An 18,367-nucleotide genomic window follows, 5' to 3' on the forward strand; every position below is an offset into this window, starting at 1 on the left:
TACCTCTCTCATGCTCACGTCTACCAAAAGTAAAAGCTGAAATGGCTCACCCAACATCCCACAATAAATTTTTAGTAGTTTATTTTTTAGAGCAATTTTAGGTTCACAGCAAAACTGAGCAGTGGGTACAGAGAGTTCCCATCTGCCTCCTGCCCCCAAACACGCACAGCCTCTCCTGGTATCAACATCCCCACCAGAGTGGTACCTTTGTTACAAATGATGACCCTGCATTGACACATCATTATCACCCAGAGACCATAGTTTATATTAGGGTTCACTCTTGGCCACAGTAATTTTTATAGTTTATATGAGGGTTCACTCTTGGCCACAGTAATTTTTACTATCTACAATTAAACTTAGGCTTCAGTTTAAATTCATCATAAACATGCTCTAATACTTGGTCTTGGATGGGGAAGCAGAAAAGTATGTTGTGTTCCTTGTTAGGAAAAAATAAGCAAATTTCCCCACAATTAAAGACATCACTCAGCCTGTGAGCATCTTAATGTAACTCAGCCCATGATACAATGCTATCATGTGAGCCGAGAGCTCTTGAAATGAGTGCCAGATTGAGGGTAATTATATTTCAACAGAGGAATGAGACTTAAACACAAAAGTCATTGTGGGTGAAGATTATACCCTTTTTGTCAGTCTCATGATTATATGTGCCTATTCTTGATAGATTTTTATAGAGCTAGAAGAGAATTTCAAGCATACCTTTCCTAAACACTGATTTTATACACGAGGAACTTAAAGTTTCAGATTAAATAATGTTTCTTAAGTCATATAACTACTTAGAGATCGAATGATAGCTAATCATGATCGTTAATGAAAATAGGGATTATTTTTATCACTCACTATGTGCTAGGCACTGTACATGCCTTTTGCCTTTCTTGTCTCATTTCCCCCTTACAAGCAAGCTGTTCAGTGTGCTTTGCTATCATCTTTATTTTACTGATGAGCAAACTGAAGCTGAGAGAGGTCAAGAGGCATAGAGGTCAAGAGAGGTCACACCAGCAAGAGGCAGATTGGGGATATAAGTCCTGGCCCTTCGGTGGCTACAACGAATGGCTTTACCCACTAAATAGCAATGATTCTGAGTGTGGGGCCCTTTCCGCCTGTAGCTGAGCCTCTGATAAGCATGGCAGATTCTTCATTTGACTGTGAATCAGAGTTTCCAGTGTTGTCTTCTGTAGCAGAGGCCGAGCAGCATGACATATGGCAAATAGAAATGGACGTTTAAACACTAATTGGAAAAGGGATCTTTTACTACGACAAAGTGAAAACAGATGGTGGTAAATAGAGAGCCCTTGGCCTGGGTGCAGGAGTAAGAGTTCATCAGGCTGGAGATGGTAGAAATGCAACCTAACCTCACGCTTTGCCGGTTGCTACCCTACAGGATGATCCCTCATGAGCGGAGGATATTAACCATCCTGCAGTGGCTCACTCTGCCAGACAACGAAAGGTATTTGCTTCCCCCCATCCCACCTGGCTCTCCCTCTTCTTTCTTTAGTACAGTTCCACTTTAGGTCGGAATTGGGTGAATAACCAGACGGACTATGCAATAGAAGCACAGCCACTGTTTGGTATTATTACAAGTTTTGTGGTTCTGAGCCTTAAACGTGGCTTCCCTAAGAAGGACTTAGGTTACAATGGACGTAGGTTATTGAGGACCATTTAATTACATGAATTACTCCAGCTATCAATCCTGGTCACCGCAGCAGAGCTCGAGGGAGTTCCCGGCTTTGATAAATAAACCAGCAGCATCCCAAGGATTGGGGAAGCATGAAGACTGACTTTTAAAAAAGATTTTATTTTATTGATTTACAAATGTTGTGTTAGTTTCTACTGTACAGCAAAGTGATTCAGTTATGCGTATATATACATTCTTTTTCATATTCTTTTCCATTATGGTGTATCACAGGATGTGGAATATAGTTCCCTGTGCTATACAGTAGGACCTTATTGTTTATAAACTCAATATATAATAGTTTGCATCTGCTAATCCCAAGCTCCGAGTCCAGAAGACTGACTTTTCACTTGAATGGAGTTGTTCTTTCAGGCTGCAGGTTGCATGGCCCCTGTGAATTTTCACTGGGTTCTATTATTTTGGGGATCCAAGACCAGAGTTTGCCTTCAGATTTTCCTCATGACTTTTTATTCCTGAAGGTAGTAACCAGGCAGTTACCCCAGCAGGGATGGTGTAGGGGGTGGTGGGTGTTTTTTTTTCTTGTAGAAAAAAAACAAGAAAGAGACTTTTTTTCATGCTAAGACTAACAGTGGTTGGGCGATGAATTAACTTGATTTGAGAGGATTTTTTGGTAATGTGTAGGGATATTTGATATTCTTTGTCATGTGTGGTTTGGGGGAGATTCTGAACCTTCCAATTTTCCCGTAGGCCTTCAGTCTATGCCTTCTATTCCGAACAACCTGATTTCTCTGGACACAAATATGGCCCTTTTGGCCCTGAGGTTAGTAGCTTATCTTCTGCCTGAGGAGAACCTGTGTCCCTGGGCCGCCTAATCTACTGACCTTTTTCAGGATTTGTACAAAGTCTCTTAGGGTGTTTGTATGTGCCAAGTGGATACAGAGTCAAAGAACTACAAGAGTAAAAACATTTAAAAGAATCTTAAACATACGTGGTTTTCTTACAGGAACTTCATTTCAGATTGATTTGCTATTCAAACATATCCTAAACTTGGTGTTCATAGGAAGGAATGTATTCCAGCCCTGCAGGCATCAGTCAAAAGATGAAGGATCGGGAATGGTTGGCATTTGCCATCACTGGGATAGGAGTAGAAAAGAATCTGGAGATGAAACCTGCAATATAAAACATTGCAACTGAATTTCAGCTCCCTTAAAACGGTTATGCTGTTCAGAGAGGGTAGGTCAGCTCACTAACCTTAGCAGGTACAAGCAACCTGGAATATTTGATAGCATTGGACATTTTTTATTTGATAAATCTTGACATACGTATATACCTGTGAGACCATCACCATGATCAAGAGTATGAACATATCCATCACCCCCCGAAGTGAAACAAATTCTTAATTGGGAGAAATACACTGTTGAATGAATCTGTTTAGCAGAGCAACGTGACACCCTTGTATCACTCGGGGATCTTAGTAGAAGACAATCTGTCTATAAGGTAGCATCCAGTATAACTTCAAATTCAGGAGGTGGGAAAGGGAAGGAGATATTTTATTATGTTCCTCTTTTATCGAGAGATGGAAATTTTCCCAGTGCTTCAGCATAGATCATTTTAAAAGATGCTGGGATTTGCAAATCTAAATCTTTTAATCTATGAAATGTTTTCCACCTCTCTTTCTTACTAGGGTGGTGAGGTCTACATCAACATAATAAAACTTGATTTGGATGAGAAATTGTTTCATAAACTCTTTGAGGATGGGAACTACCTCTTATTCTCTGATAGCCGATGGCAACACTGTTGGCTATAATTAAGTTTGTTATGTTCAGCATAAGGATGACTAAGCAAATACAGATAAGTGTGTCTTGGTTTAAGTATTTCTGACCAAAATGCAGCATGTTTAAACAAAGACAGTAAATACTAAGGAGCCATAAATACTTCTGAATGCTTTAACATCAATTCAGCGGTGATGTCCTTAAGCACTGGAAACTAGAGGCTGTGTGAACCCATTCCTAGTTTACCTTAAATCATTGAAGTCATATAAGCCTCATGCTCTTTTTCCTATTCCTTTGATGTTTAACCACTGGTGCATGATTATGAAACACAAATGATAAAATGAGATAAACATCTGCGTACATGAAACACAAATCTTATTCTTGCCAGAGCAAGCGTGGCTGTTTTATCTTTAGGGTGTTTTTCTTTGAGATTAATCTAAAGTGAACAATAGGAGCCTCATTTTATTAAGATGTTAAAAAAAAAACCCAAACCCTAAGCAGTTCCATGTACCCTATTTAAAGGTTCAATTTTGTTGGGATAATAGTATCCCCTAAAAGACCCTGTGGCACAGGCAAACAGCGCTTGTTATAGCCGCTCTTTTAAAAGCCAGAGGCTGGTACTTTAAGAGGTTAGGAGCTACTCCAGTTGCTCAGCTGGTAAGCGAACTTGGAGACAGAACTTCTGACTCCCAGACTAGGAAATAATTTAACTCTCCTTTAGTCCAGGAGATAAGCAAAGTGGTCCATTAATAACTATGTTCAAACCACACAGAACGTTTTCTTTATGTCAAACGTTGGCTTTTTACAACACAGAGGAGGTATAATTCTTATAATTTTCATTTCCTTAAAAGTTATACGGCTTAGCAATGAATCTTCTTTATTCATTAACATCTCTGGATTTCTAATATGTGTAGTTCAGTTATAATTACTTACTTGAAAGTGTGTTTTTGATCAAGAAATAAACTAAAAGTTTCTTTTAAAGTCCTGAGCAGTGATAAATGAAGCATAATATAGGACACTTTAATTTGCTGTAATGATGGTTCTATGTTCAGGATTCTCATAAATATACAAACATTTTTTCCTGAGTATTTTTGAATTAAGAGTTGGAAGTATTCATGCTATGTTCTTTTTAGTGTTAATGCTTCTTATAACTGGGATATTCTCATATATCTACGGGGTAAAACACTTACGATGTATCTTCAGTTATGATAACCTGAGAACTTGGTCACTTTCTCTCGAACAAGCAAGGGATGTTTTCAGATTTCAATGATTTCTCATTTGGTTCTAGGAATCTTATTTTTTGCTGAAAGAAAAACAAAAGTTTAAAACATGAAACCAAAGCCAGCAAAACCTATTTTTTTGTGGTAGACGTATTGGTTTATCTACCTATATATCCCTCATCTACACTTATTGTGCATGTAGCTGAAATATTATTTTTAAAATCAGTAACATGTTATCTTTTACACCTTGCATTTGAAATTTAATCGAAATGATTCAATCTGGCAAAATGTTGTGTGCTCCAACACACTTGAAGTTTGTGCTTTATTCGCTTAATACCTGAGTATACTTTTTTCAGGACGATTCGCAAACATTGGGCTAATAGCTTCGAGAAATGGCGTATTGCTCCTGGTTTCACAGTGTAATGGTGAATGAATGTTCAGAAAATATGCTTGCTTTTGGTTACTGGCGCAACCTTTTTCTCTCTGAGCTTCTGTGCTTTCCCTGTGACTCTCCGTTCAGCTGCTCTTCAGGCCTAGAGGCAGAGCTTTGGCTGGCTAGTTACTACCTCCAGATGGCAAAGTATCCTGAAAAGCAGGGAAAGTTGCCCATCTCCTTCCCATCCTTTTAATAACCTCAGGCTAAATCTTCTAAAGTCAGACTAAAGTATGGCTGGTCAGTGAAAACTTAGCTATTGTCAACCTCTAACATTCAAAGAAGGAAATCCATGCAATATAATCCCTGGATGAAAACTCATTTTGACTAAAATCCTGTTTCTCCTGCCGCCCCTCTAACCTGCTGCCATCAGAAGGGCTACCTTTGGAGCCTTCGGAATGTTGAGGTCTCTTGCAAATGGCCGAGTGTCTGATGGGCAGACTTGAGCGCTAGCTGAATGAATTTGGTGACCATGAAATGGTAAACCCTCTTTTTTCCTTTTGCTTCTCATCTCATGGGGAATTGGCTAAAACTAGAGGCATTAAAAAAAAAAAAAAACCAAACCAGAGTCCGTGGGACTGTCTTTCCATCGCTCTGCTGGAGAGAGAGGATGAGACAGCTGTGGCGATGCCTTTGCAGTGGCTTGCTCTGGAAACAGTGAAATCGCATGGCAGATGGCCTCCTTTTTGGATACACTAACATCGTTCCTCCTCCTGGCCCTTCTTGCGTTTGAATGAGTCTCGGAACAGTCCCACCGAGAGAAATCAGCTAGGTAGACAGCAGGGCTTGCTGCTTTAATTCACCTTTGCACCATCAGCAAATCAGGGACCTGTTTTTCTCCAGCATTAGGAAGTCCCAAAAGGTTACCTTCCTCATCTACAGTTTACGTGTCCGCCTTTACTGCTTGCTAGGTTTTCAAAACAAATGCATAGTACAGCCACTACCCCCCAACCACCGCTAAAAGGGGAATGTCTAACGGAAAGAGTATAAGTAGAATCTTTCTTGATATATTTATGTATACCAAGATGAAGAGGTCTCGATGACTTTTTACATTTGACCTAATTTTACAAGAGGATTTTTAAAAAGACAGTTAGTTCTATTTATGGTTACCTCTTAGCTCAGAGTTCTTCTCTACCAGAAACCTAAATTATCAGTGGGAAGTTCTCTCTGCTGATTTGTGGGAGTACATTCATGACCAAGGAGGACTGCTTAGTATTTATGTTTCATTCCATCCTTGGTTTAAAATTTCTTTTCCTGATCCTTTCCAATGAAGGTGACAGTTGCTTGGATATAGTTGGTGGTCTGAACAGATACCTGTTAGAATCTGAATTGGAACCGCCTCCGTGAATCCTTTAGCACTTTGAAACGACCAAGTGACCAGTATTCCATTTAGTTTTCAGCTAGTACTTTATACATGGAGAGCTTTTCATAGCCAAGGACCAGTCTCTCCGTAACGCAGGAGTTATGGAATGCAGAATTCTGTGTCACCTTCAGGTCTATCCACAGTAGGTCCCTCAGCCAAAAGAGACCCACACGACCAGATTCTCTTAAATTATATACTTGTTCTCAGTGAAGAAGCTGTAACAGCAACATCAAGATCAATCTAGGAGGCTTCTCTCTGTAGAGTTCCCCGAATCATCCCTCATACCAACTTTTTCTCACTTAAGGAGTCAGTTTTTTTTAACTAAGACTCTACTGACCCCAGATGGCAAAGTGTGAGCTTTATGATCTGACCCAGAGGGACAGACGACTTCTGAGTCCAGACATCTCTATCCGCCAGTACAGGACAGTAGTTATGGTTCACCTTTTACTCCGGCTAAGAGACCTAAGAGGAAGGTTACCCCTAAGAGGAGACAGGAAAGACCAGTTACTCCTCCAAAGAAAAGAAGAAGAAAATTACATAGGATGGACCATTATGCTGCGGAAACTCGTCAGGACAAAGTAAGTTTATCTATTGTTCCAACGCTTTATGGCGGGCAGGTCTGAGTTGAAGGTTTCCTTCAGTGCCTTGGTTTGAAAATCAGCTGAATATGTTAAAGAAAAAGTCTGGTGTGTCATCCTTGGCTTTGAGTCCAGAAGAATCTGCTCCTTCAGAGGTTAACACTGATGTGAAGACTTCTTGATCTTTCAGCCAGAAAAAAAAAACCCAACAACTTCTACTTTCTTTAAAGTTAGTTGCCCCAGACTAGTATGAATATGTAGGCTTGAATGAGTGTTAAGAAAGCTATTGGTTTTGCTTGCACTTTTTCACAGAATTTGTCACAGTTTCTTGTAGCCTTGGTTCTTGAGAACAACCCAGCAAGGTAGTCGGGGAAATCCTGAGAGACGGTATAGATTAGAACTCAATAGTATATTGGACTAGATTAGTGGTCTGTACCTTCCAAGTTCAGAAGAGGTCTTAGATGATAGGCAAGGGAAGAGCTGAGACAGAAGGAGAGAGAAAACAATGGGTAGATAGAGTTGGGTGTGTTTTCTTATAGAGATATGAGCAATGTGTACTCTTTTCATTACATTCAGAATAGCCTATAGGTTGTTACTTTTCTTGAAACCTCCGGAGACCTCCGAGGCACTATCTTATTTATGATTGTTTGAACTAATCACTAAGAAATAGGTTCTGGATTTTAACCTGAGTCATCTTTCTGACTGAAGAAAATGAATTTGTTGTCAAGGGTTGACAAAGGTTGTGCATTTGGTATTTCTTTGTCTAGGTGAAGGTCTTAGAGGAGAGCACAGTTTACTCAGAAGCAAATACCGCTAAGTCTACCCTCTGTTAGTCTCTTCAGATTATGCCGCACACATCATTATGAAACTTTCACTTGTGACTTACTCCTTGGGACAGAATTTGAAACACTGACTCCTGTCATGAAGAAAAAAAAATTTACACCTGATTTTACTGATGACATGATATGAGGAAAGGTCAAGAGTCATCTGAGAAGATGCTAATGGAAGATAAGATTATGTGTCTGAGGAAAAAAGATATGCTGATCCCTTCCGTTCTTATCTCTGTCATTTTGAGTGGATATGTGTGACTGTAGCTAAGCTGTCCAATTCAGCTGAAGTTCTGTCAAGTGTTTGTCTGATGGGATGTTTCTTGAAAATCTTTCCATTGCACAGAGATGAGAGGGAGAAGGAACTCTCTAGTAGGTTCTATCAGAAACTTCCACTTGAAACAAGAACGTGAGAGATGGATTATGATTCTTGTGCTTTGGAAATGTTCTTCAGAGAACTGAGTTTTCAGTTTTCGTTAGGCTAAATAAGAAACCTTCTAGAACAAGCTCAATGATTCACTTCTATTTAAGTTTGAACTCTTGTAGATTTTTATTTTACTCAAAATCAGCTTGAAAGGGACTAAATTGAGACGTAGTAGCTTGCTTCTTAGAAGTGGTCCTTCTATTAAGAATCTATTGTTGTCAGAAATTGACAGTAAGTTTTTTGGAACACTAGATGGGTCTCTTTGTATTAATGATGCTCTAATTTGGCATCCAGTGGAAGGTTACCATTTAACCTCAGAACTGCTTTTGATTCACTTAGCCTCCATCTTCTTGCCATGGTTCAAAGCCTAGGTGATTTCACGTAGGGAACAAGAGGCTTAAACTGTCCATCTGACTCACTCTCAAAATTCTTGGACTTAAAGAACATTGTTACATTTTAGAAAAGCCATTTTATCTCTAAAAAAAGAAGTGCCCTTAATTTTTCTATTTTTATGTCAAAGAATCTTGAAAGGGATTGAATGAGGAGAGGTTTTACATTCCTAAAAGAATATAAATAAAAATGCTTAGACCATGTTTCCATTTAGAAAGGCAGGAAAATCTCCCTAGACAAAGCTCTGCCTCTGGGCCTGAAGTTTTCTTTCCAGAATGTTTTAGGGGTAGAAGATCTATGAGATACTGAAAGGAAGAAACAAAAACCTTCAGGGACTAATTTGCTCCTTTTTCCAGATGACAAATCCTCTGAGGGATATTGACAAAACAGTGGGGCAATTAATGGATGGACTGAAACAACTAAAGCTGCATCGCTGTGTAAATGTCATCTTTGTTGGAGACCATGGTAAAGCTTTGTTTCTTTATCCAGATAGATAACGTTTCTGATGTGCTGGGGAAATCCTTGCTCTCAGAATCCCAGGTTATGTTCTTCTTCCTCCTTCCCCCTTTCTTCAGGATGGAGAAAGAAATCGAACCGTGACTCAAAATTATGAGATTACCTGAGATGACCCTGCATACATTTTGATCAAAACCAGGGAATTCCTGTATCTTCCTATTCTTCGCAGGAAAAGCCTTCCTACAAAAATCTGTCCCATATTAAAAAGTTGCAGGGAATTCCCTGGCGGTCCAGTGGTTAGGATTCGGCGCTTTCACTGCTGGGGCCTGAGCTCAGTCCCTGGTGGGGGAACTGATATCCCTCACGCTGTGCAGCATGACAAAAAAAAAAAAAAAAAAAAAAGATTGTGATATTAAGAGCTTCCTCTGTGAATGTGACATATCCCTCCTAGCCACATCCCCAAAAGGAGCCCACAGAGTTCATGTGGCTAAAAAATAAATCTAAATATGATTAAGAAAAGGTGGAGACATAGGCTTCTTGTCAAAGAGGTGACATATGAGAAAAGTGATTTCCATGCATTCATTGAGCGAATTCAAGACCCAAGTCAGAGGACCCTGGATCAGTAGAGAAGACTGTTAAGAGAGGAAGAAGCAGTTTAGGGAGCTGTTTTCTAAATCACTGTATAAAGTAGAAAAATGTATGGATCAAGAGCATTATAAACATATATGTCTATAGAGCTGGGGTGGGAGGGTGCAGCAGAGAGCATTCTTATTTCACAGGTGTGCAGACTGAGAGTGCCTTCTGCCTTCCAGAACCAGCAAATTGAAATCATGGCTCTGGAATATGGGGCTGCTCCCTTCTAGGAGAGGGTTTGGAAGAAGAAAATTAGTTGACTTGGTAGTTCTGTTAAGAAGGGCAGATAACTCTCCCTAATCAAAACTCTGCTCTGGGCCTGAAGTTTTCTTTATAGAATTTTCTAGAAGATCTATAAGAAATTAAAACAAAAACAAAACAAAGAAAACCCTAGAACTAATATGCTCTTTTGCAGGGACTAAATGTAACCATCTGCAAAATCATGTTCCATGAGTTTGACTCGGTGGAGAGCTGCAGATAAGACAGAGAATGGGGAGCCTGTGACACAGCTGATTTGATTTAAGTTGCCCAGAGGTGTCAAGAACACTTGCTTACATGTTGGAGCCATATGTCTAAGAAGTAGATGGGCTCCAGTGAATCACAGGCTGGAGCCCTGTAAAAGTCTTGGCTAGATTCCAGTCTGGTCTTGCCAGTGTGCAGGCTTCTGAGACGAATAAATGGCACAGCATCTCTTTCTTAAAAGGTAGTATTGTCTAGTGTTCCAGAGCCTGGGTTTGGGAGTAAGAATGAGTTGCAATGGAGTTCAAATTGCACTGTGCCACTTAAAAGCCTCTCCAAGTCTCAGCCTCCTGGTCTGTAGAATGAGAACACTAATACCACCAACACAGAGTTAGTCTGGAGGGTGAAGGGTGATGACGCTTGCTTGAGAAGCACTTTGAAAGCAAGAGAGATGGTTCACCACTGGGGTGGCTAAAGTGACTTAGGAAGGCAGCAAATGGAAGATTCTTCTAGTCTTCCATTAACATGTATTTAGAGACTTCCCCTTCCTGGATTCACATTGTGCTTGAACATAACAGCTGTTTATTGCTTCAGTTATTCCTCCTGAGATTTTAAATGTTAAAAGGCAAGATCTATAACCCTTGTGCTATGTTGGGATATGTTTTTCTCTCTCTTCCTTCCAATTTATATTTTAAAAAGAGGGGTCTGGATCTGGGATCCCAGAAGGTGATAATTTGAATTTCACCATATCTGGGCCACTCTGAGTTATATTTCTTTATTCTAAAACCTTAGGAAATCCTTTACAGAATCATTTAAGTTTCCCCACTTAAAAAATATTTGGATACTGGATTATACAAAGCAATATATTAAACCTTTATAGCTTCATCTCATCTCGTAAATTCTGAAATGACAATAAAGTTCTCTTCCAGCCTCCATAACTTGTGATTCTAAGATTTGAGTTTGTTTTTATTTATTTTTTTAATATTGATCAAGAAATTCTCCTTGATGGGAGGCAGGAAACAAATCATGGGTGGGAGGGGGCAATATTTGTTGGTGAAAAAATTCCCTACCAAGACCCTTTTTATATTCTAGTTGCTAGCTTTCAGTTTTAACTGATTATATTGTTTACAGCTTGTTTTCAGCGTTATTTTGTTTTTCAGTTTGGGTGGTCACTGGGGCTGACATTTTTCTTTCTCTGTCTTGTTGCCAGTATTGTTTTGTCAGTAACATCCAAGGCCACCAGTGAAGGCAGAGTGAGGACTGGTGATTATGTACTCAAGTCGTGAGATACATTAGAGAGTTGGAAAATGACATTTTGTAAAAGAGGCACAGCTATTTACACCACCCCTAGCTGGGAAGAGTTTAAAGCAATCTGGGATTTTTTTTTTTAAAGAATAGATCTTTTACATAATGACAGTGTAAATAGATTTTTTTTTTAAAGGTCACAGTTACTTCCTTTATCTTGCTGGTCTTGCTGAATGACTTAAAATATAATTGAGATGATGCATTTTCAGCCTTCTAGTGCTGCAAGATGATATGACTAAAGCAATGTCTGATGAAAAGATTATATAATGAAACATTCAACAATTCAAAGTCAAGTTAAGAAACCTCAAAAGAGAGGGATCCTCATGTTAAGTTGTGAAAAACGAATTAAGGAGAGGCCTGAATGTTACCTTTAGTGTCTGTGTGGAGATTTTAATTTTACAGTTGCCTGAAAATACTTTCTTTTCCCTCCCCTTAGGAATGGAAGATGTCACATGTGATAGAACCGAATTCTTGAGCAATTACCTAACTAATGTGGATGACATTACTTTAGTGCCAGGAACTCTAGGAAGAATTCGACCCAAATTTAGCAATAATGCTAAATGTAAGTTGACTCTTAAAATACTAAATTGTTAGAAGGGTAATTTAGTGGAGTGAGAAAGGGCTTATTCTCTGAAGCTAGACTACTTGGGTGGAAATCCTAGCTCTGCTGCTCAGCTGAGTGAACTTGAACGAGTCATTGAAATTCTAAACCTCAGTTTTTTTCATCTGAAAAAAGGGATGATAAATAACAACTAGCTCATAGGGTTGTTGTGAAAATGAATCTATGTATATCACTTAGAATAGTTCCTGGCCCCTGGTAGCATTATGTAAATATTTGCTCTTGTTTTTATCATGTGAAAAATACACTTAATTTGAGTCATGTGTATAACCATAAACTTCTGCTTACAAGAGACAAACTTTCCAACAAGAGGTTCAGGTTTACTCTTTAGCTCAAGTGAGGGAGTCCATGACAGGGTTGGCAAAAGTGCCCTCAGACCCTAAACCTTCCTAGGAGCCTGGTTGAAGGGAACTCTTTACCTTTAGAAAAGTGATTGACAGAAAGCAGCAGGAGAAACTATTAAGTCCTTGGAAAGTGGCAGCTGTTTTGAAAGATTAGAAATAAAATAAACAGGAATAATCTTATCACTTCTGTTTTACACATTTGAGTTATGATATGCCACTGACGAGAGCTTTGATTTATGGGCTAAGATGTTTTACATGCTGCCCAACCACCTAGCTTTGGAGACGTGTATAGTTTTATTGGAGGCATGCTGCATTTTGGGGAAGAAAAAAATCCTTTAGCATATTTAGCCTTGGGAATAAGAAACCATTGGCACCAAGCATAAAGCTTTGGAAAATTAAGTTTTTCCCAAACGATGTTACTGAGTCAACAGAAATGGGAACTGTTCCAAGGTCAGCTCCAGGCAACGCTGTGAAATAAACAAAACGTTGGTGTCTCTGCCTTCTCTTTTCCGTTCCTTTTCTATCTTCTGTGTCCTGTCTTCTCTGTTCCCTTGAGCTAGGCAGGCCCTTGCCAGAGTGGCCCAGAGTCACTACGGTACCTCTTGATCTAGCATTTGCATTCTAGGACTTATGCAAGAAAGTTTTTGTCTATTTTGAAAAGTATTTCAAAACATCAGTAAAAGTAATGGGGAGGTTGCTTTAGGGGTGGAAGGAAAACTTTCCTAAGGCTAATGAAATGATAACTACCAATAATTAAATGTCTTGTATTTAAAAAAACACGTTCATACATTTTATGAGAGATGGGAGAGCGAGGTGTTTAAGAGCAAAAACAACGGTGGCAGGATGTGTGGGTTCAAATGTTTGCCAGCTGCTTCACTCTGTGACCTTAAGCTGCTTAAACACTCTGTGCCTTAGACTTCTCATCTGTACCATAAGGATTTGGGGGAAGATTAAATGAGAGGTTCCCTACATCTCACTTAGATTAGTGTTTAGCACATAGTCAAGCTATGTAAATGGTAGTTATGACGATGATGTTTTCGTCACATCACTCTTTCAGCCAGATGTATACACATTTTATTGAATCCTTCCAGTGGCCTGTGTGTTAGGTATTATCATCTCCTCTTATAAACAGTGGCAATCAAGGCTCAGAGAGAGGTGAAGTAACCGGCTAAGAGGACGACAGTCAGTGAGCGGCAGAGCGGGGACTTAAACCCAGATGCTTAACTGACTCTTAACCACTACCCTGTCCTGGGGGCCTCCCCTGCTCTCTGGGAGCTGTTAGCATGAGAAGGCTGAGTATTTCAGAATTGAAGGATTGGTGTCCCACACGTGGACTCAGGCATTTGTTATTTCCTAGAAGTTCTCTGGGATTTATCTGAGCACAAGACTGCCCTGTGCTATTTATTTTTCTTCATTATCGAAGAACATGAACTCATTCTGTTTGGTCCCTTTGAGGACTGTGGTTGATGAGGTCACTGAATGTAGAGGTTCAAAGCATGGCTTTGCTCAGTCAGATTGCCAGCAGGGTCCTAGTGTGCACCTTCCCCTCGTCCCCCGCCTCCACCTTCTAAATGCCAATTGGCTCAGTGAGGATTCTGATCGCACCTACATTCCAGCAGACTAGTTGTGAATGACCAGAGAGACAGTGCCTGCAAAGCCCTTACAGAGACCGAACATGGTATGGACACAATTTGGGTTAATTATTATTGCTACCATTATTACTTATTTTCGTGTCATTGAAAGATGCAACTCAATTTTGACCCCAATTTAAGGAGAAGGGAATCCACATTTTTTTATCTTCGAATTTCATAGCTTTAGAACTAAGATGCTGAACATTGTCTTTGAAGAGTGTATATTTATGCTGCAAGGCAAGCTTATTCATGCATTTGCACCAAACATGAACAAATATTTATTTATATTTATTAACAAATGTTTATTGAGTGCTTACCAGGCCCTGGGGACGCAGCAGCAAATGACAGAGACATGACCTGCTCCACTGATGTTTATAGTCCAGGGACGGTTGCCTCATGGCTGTCGGTATCTCTTCTGAACGCTGCTTTCCTTTTCTGCTGATTCTATAATGACATGCTGAAGCAAATTTTTGGAAAACAAAACAAAATGCAACCAATCTACAATCTCCTCTTTCTCCCCCCGCCCCCCCGCCAAAAGGGGACCATCAGATAATATAATCCTGTCCACAGTTTATACACAGCCATCATTTACATAGTTTTGCTTTTAGCTAGTTCAGGGTATTGACTAAAATATCCTTTGTTTGCTGGTAGTGAAAATAAAGAAGGTGCATACGTGTGTGTGTCTGCAACTGGAAAGGGGCAGCCACCTATGTAATTAGACCTGTGATATTACCGAGGAAAAAAATTCCCTTTAGAAAAAATAAGGGATTAGAAGATTCATCTTAAAAGTGGATGATGGCTTGTTTGAAAGATCTGCAGATACATAGGAAGTTACATTAAAAGCCCCAAATGCCCAGTTTAGTTCCTGATGTTAAATTTCAAATAAACTCAATCCAGGTTCCAGAGGGACCATTTGGGAGAATTTTAAAAAAGCAATTTACCCAGCAATACCCCAGTGCTCTGGAAGGAGGAATTCCCTTCCGGAAAGGTTGACTTGGACCTAGCAGGGCCATTTACCATAGGAATTGTCCCTCTCATTTAGATACATTTCACTTACTGAAATTTTAAATACCCACACACAGTTTTACATATATTTTACACAAAATCTAAAGTGATAGGTCTTCTTGGAGAGAAAAAAAGAATCGAGTGTCTCGCTGCAAAAATGATTTCTCTCAGTGATTACTGTCAACTCTTTTGAAATCTTTCTCCTTCTCTCTTTGAACAGATGACCCTAAAGTCATTATTGCTAATCTCACGGTGAGTATTGCATGTCACCAGGCCTCTGCCTTTGGAGTAGCTTCCACACACTCATCTCCTGTATTCAACTCCCCTGTAGGCTGAGAGGAACATTTTCCTCACTGCCCTGCCATCCTGTATATTTGTTTCCCTAAGAGCTTTCTGGCCCATGGACAGCTGCAGGCTCCCTAATGGTCTTGGTAACAAAACAAAATGAGAGTATCTGACCTTGCCATTAGGGCTGAAAAGTATTCATTCATGATTAAACAGATCCTTACTCTTTCTGAACCAGATCTGCCCACCACCCTGTTCCACAGTTTTCCCATCCGGGATAGAGACCTTAAAGGCACATGAGACTGTAATCACATGGTCCTGAACATGCCTTCTCCTCCCTTCCCACCCCACCGTCCCATTCCTTGATTTGAAGCATTTGGGAAAAGCCTTGGAGTTTGAGCTGCTCTTCATGATGGTCTCGCGAGTCAGGAATGTATCTTAAAAATTTCTAACTCCCCTCTGATAACCTTCTATGTCTTCTTCAACATTATCTGTTCCCCTTTGAATCTATTTGTTTTCAGCTTTTATCATTTGATAGGGGTGACAAATGCCATTTATTCAGTAATTAGCCTTTCGTTTGACTTAAAACCTCCTTCCTCTTTCTAGAGAGAATGTCTTGGACTTTTCTAGAAGACACTCCATCTGAAGTTCAATATCCATTTCTATTTCAGTGTAAAAAACCAGATCAGCACTTTAAGCCTTACATGAAACAGCACCTTCCCAAACGTTTGCACTATGCCAACAACAGAAGAATTGAGGACATCCATTTACTGGTGGACCGAAGATGGCACGTTGCAAGGTAACTTGGGGATAGGCTGTCCCTGATTCTCAGCTTCATAACCGCCCCTTTGGCAGCTGGAGTGCTTTAAGGTCCTTAGCCATTATAAAAAGAAATCTCAGTTGGAAATCTCATCGTTTGCAAAGAGTTTGTGTGCTGGATAAACAATTAGCCCCGAGACAATACATCTCTGTGTTCCTGGTCTCAGCATCTTGGTGGCTCTTTGTAGCCTCTCAGTGCATCTTTGTGTGTTTGTCTCTCTGTTTTGTTTTTCAAATTTACATTCTATTCTTATTACTTGAGTAAGTCAAACATATGCCTGGGACATTGCCTTACCACACTGGACAGGTTTGGCCTCCGTTGACGAAACTTAGCTTGTAGCGACATTTATAGAAGAGTTCAGAAAATGTTGTTAATCTTGAAACCTCTGTTACCTCTGTTACTCTGTTACTGAACAGAGGCGTGTTTTACATTGCCTTAAATATTTCAGATGTTTGCCTTGTTTGGAACTACAAAAGACTCTCCAATATGGAAGAGACTATTCCTTGCTCTTGAATCTGATGTAGGATGTGTCTGGAAGCTCTAACCAGTTCCAAAGAGTTAATTATCCAAAGCTTAATCACTTTCACACAGACCTGGGGGTAGCCCTTTCCTACTCACTCTTTTTTTATTTTTTCTTTTGGCTGTTTTGGGTCTTCGTTGCTGCGCATGCACTTTCACTAGTTGAGGTGAGCAGGGGCTACTCTTTGTTGCGGTGCGCGGGCTTCTCATTGCGGTGGCTTCTCTTGTTGCGGAGCACGGGCTCTAGGCGGGGTCTTCAGTAGTTGCAGCACACGGGCTCAATATTTGTGGCACGGGCTGTAGGGCATGTGGGCTTCAGTAGTTGTGGCTCACGGGCTCTAGAGCGCAGGCTCAGTAGTTGTGGCGCACGGGCTTAGTTGCTCCGCGGCATGTGGGATCTTCCCGGACCAGGGATCGAACCCGTGTCCCCTGAACTGGCAGGCGGATTCTTAACCACTGTGCCACCAGGGAAGTCCCCCACTCACTCTTGCTCTGACTTTCTCCTTTAAAAAAGTGCTGAGACTCAGTCTTAATTAACTTAGCAATAATTGAACAACTACTAGATGTACTCTGGCTTGGTACTTGAATGAATTTACAAGGGAGAGAAGATAATAAGAAAATGTGTGTCCTCTAAGAGCTTGAGTCAGTATGGAACATCTAGAGAGACACATGTGACAAATACACAAATATCCTACTGTAACTGTCAGGGTGTACATAAAGTGAAATATGTAGGATTGTGAAGAGATATGCATGTAAACTAGAAATTATTGAGATCATTTAGAACAGACATGGGGAGTCTTCAAGGAAAAGTTACAAAACTGTGACCAAAATGGCTTGGCTAAGTATGGGATGGTTTGGAAGAATGAGCAAATTTGTACCATTTGTAGGTTTCGATGAAGAAAACTTGGGAGTTGAGTAGGAGTTAAGTAAAAGATGAAGATAGTTGAGCACATTAGTGTAGACCAAAGCCAGGCATTTTAATTAGCAGTAAAGTTTTTCAACTTATGTCTTGCACTGTTGAGTTATTATATGCACATATCTTATTATCCCGAGCTGAAAGTACTTTTCCTAAGAGCAAAGACCCCAAAGTTTAATTTCTTTGTTTTCCCCCAAGCACTTTACTTCAGTGCAATGTACCTATAGGTACTTAGGAAATATTTGTCTTAATAAACATGAAAGTGTTTTGGAAAAGTGCTGCATGACTCTAAGCAAAAGGTATCTTCCTGTCTCAACAAGGAAGCTCAGATGCTTTTGATGTCTAGAGAGCAAGGTTTCCATTTTCTGTTTCTAAATAGAGGTACTGTCTAGGTGAGGCTTGGCTCTTCTTAGCTATGCCACTATTACATATGTTAAGCTTATGACTCAGTTATGTTCTCTAGTGGTATTACTAGGTAAATCTGTAGACAGGTAAATTTGTATGCAAACATTTTTATAGAGTACAGATCTCCATTCACTGATTAAAATCACATATTTTTAAAGTGCCAACTGTGTGCTTAGCATGGAGCATAGTGATGGGTATGTAGAAATGAACCAGACAAACACGGCCCCAGAGTGGAGAGTCTTACAGTCCTGGAGCTAGTGAAGCACATAGGCAGACAGCTGAAGCTTTGTGGCAACCCTGCATCGAGAGTCTATA

The 18,367-nt window shown here is 40.0% G+C and overlaps 1 protein-coding gene across 1 annotated transcript in view; it reads left to right on the forward strand.

Annotated features, from left to right (window-relative positions):
• ENPP2 (ectonucleotide pyrophosphatase/phosphodiesterase 2) overlaps window positions 1–18,367 on the forward strand; it is a 107,799-nt gene that overhangs the window by 63,127 nt on the left and 26,305 nt on the right. The window contains 6 exon segments of the mRNA XM_082674440.1: window positions 1,397–1,462; window positions 2,396–2,468; window positions 9,012–9,120; window positions 11,945–12,070; window positions 15,328–15,359; window positions 16,064–16,191. Coding sequence (XP_082530566.1) covers window positions 1,397–1,462; window positions 2,396–2,468; window positions 9,012–9,120; window positions 11,945–12,070; window positions 15,328–15,359; window positions 16,064–16,191 — 534 coding nt within the window.

Source organism: Grampus griseus, assembly GCF_964374135.1.
Source record: "Grampus griseus genome assembly, chromosome: 17".
Classification (NCBI taxonomy): Eukaryota; Metazoa; Chordata; class Mammalia; order Artiodactyla; family Delphinidae; genus Grampus; species Grampus griseus.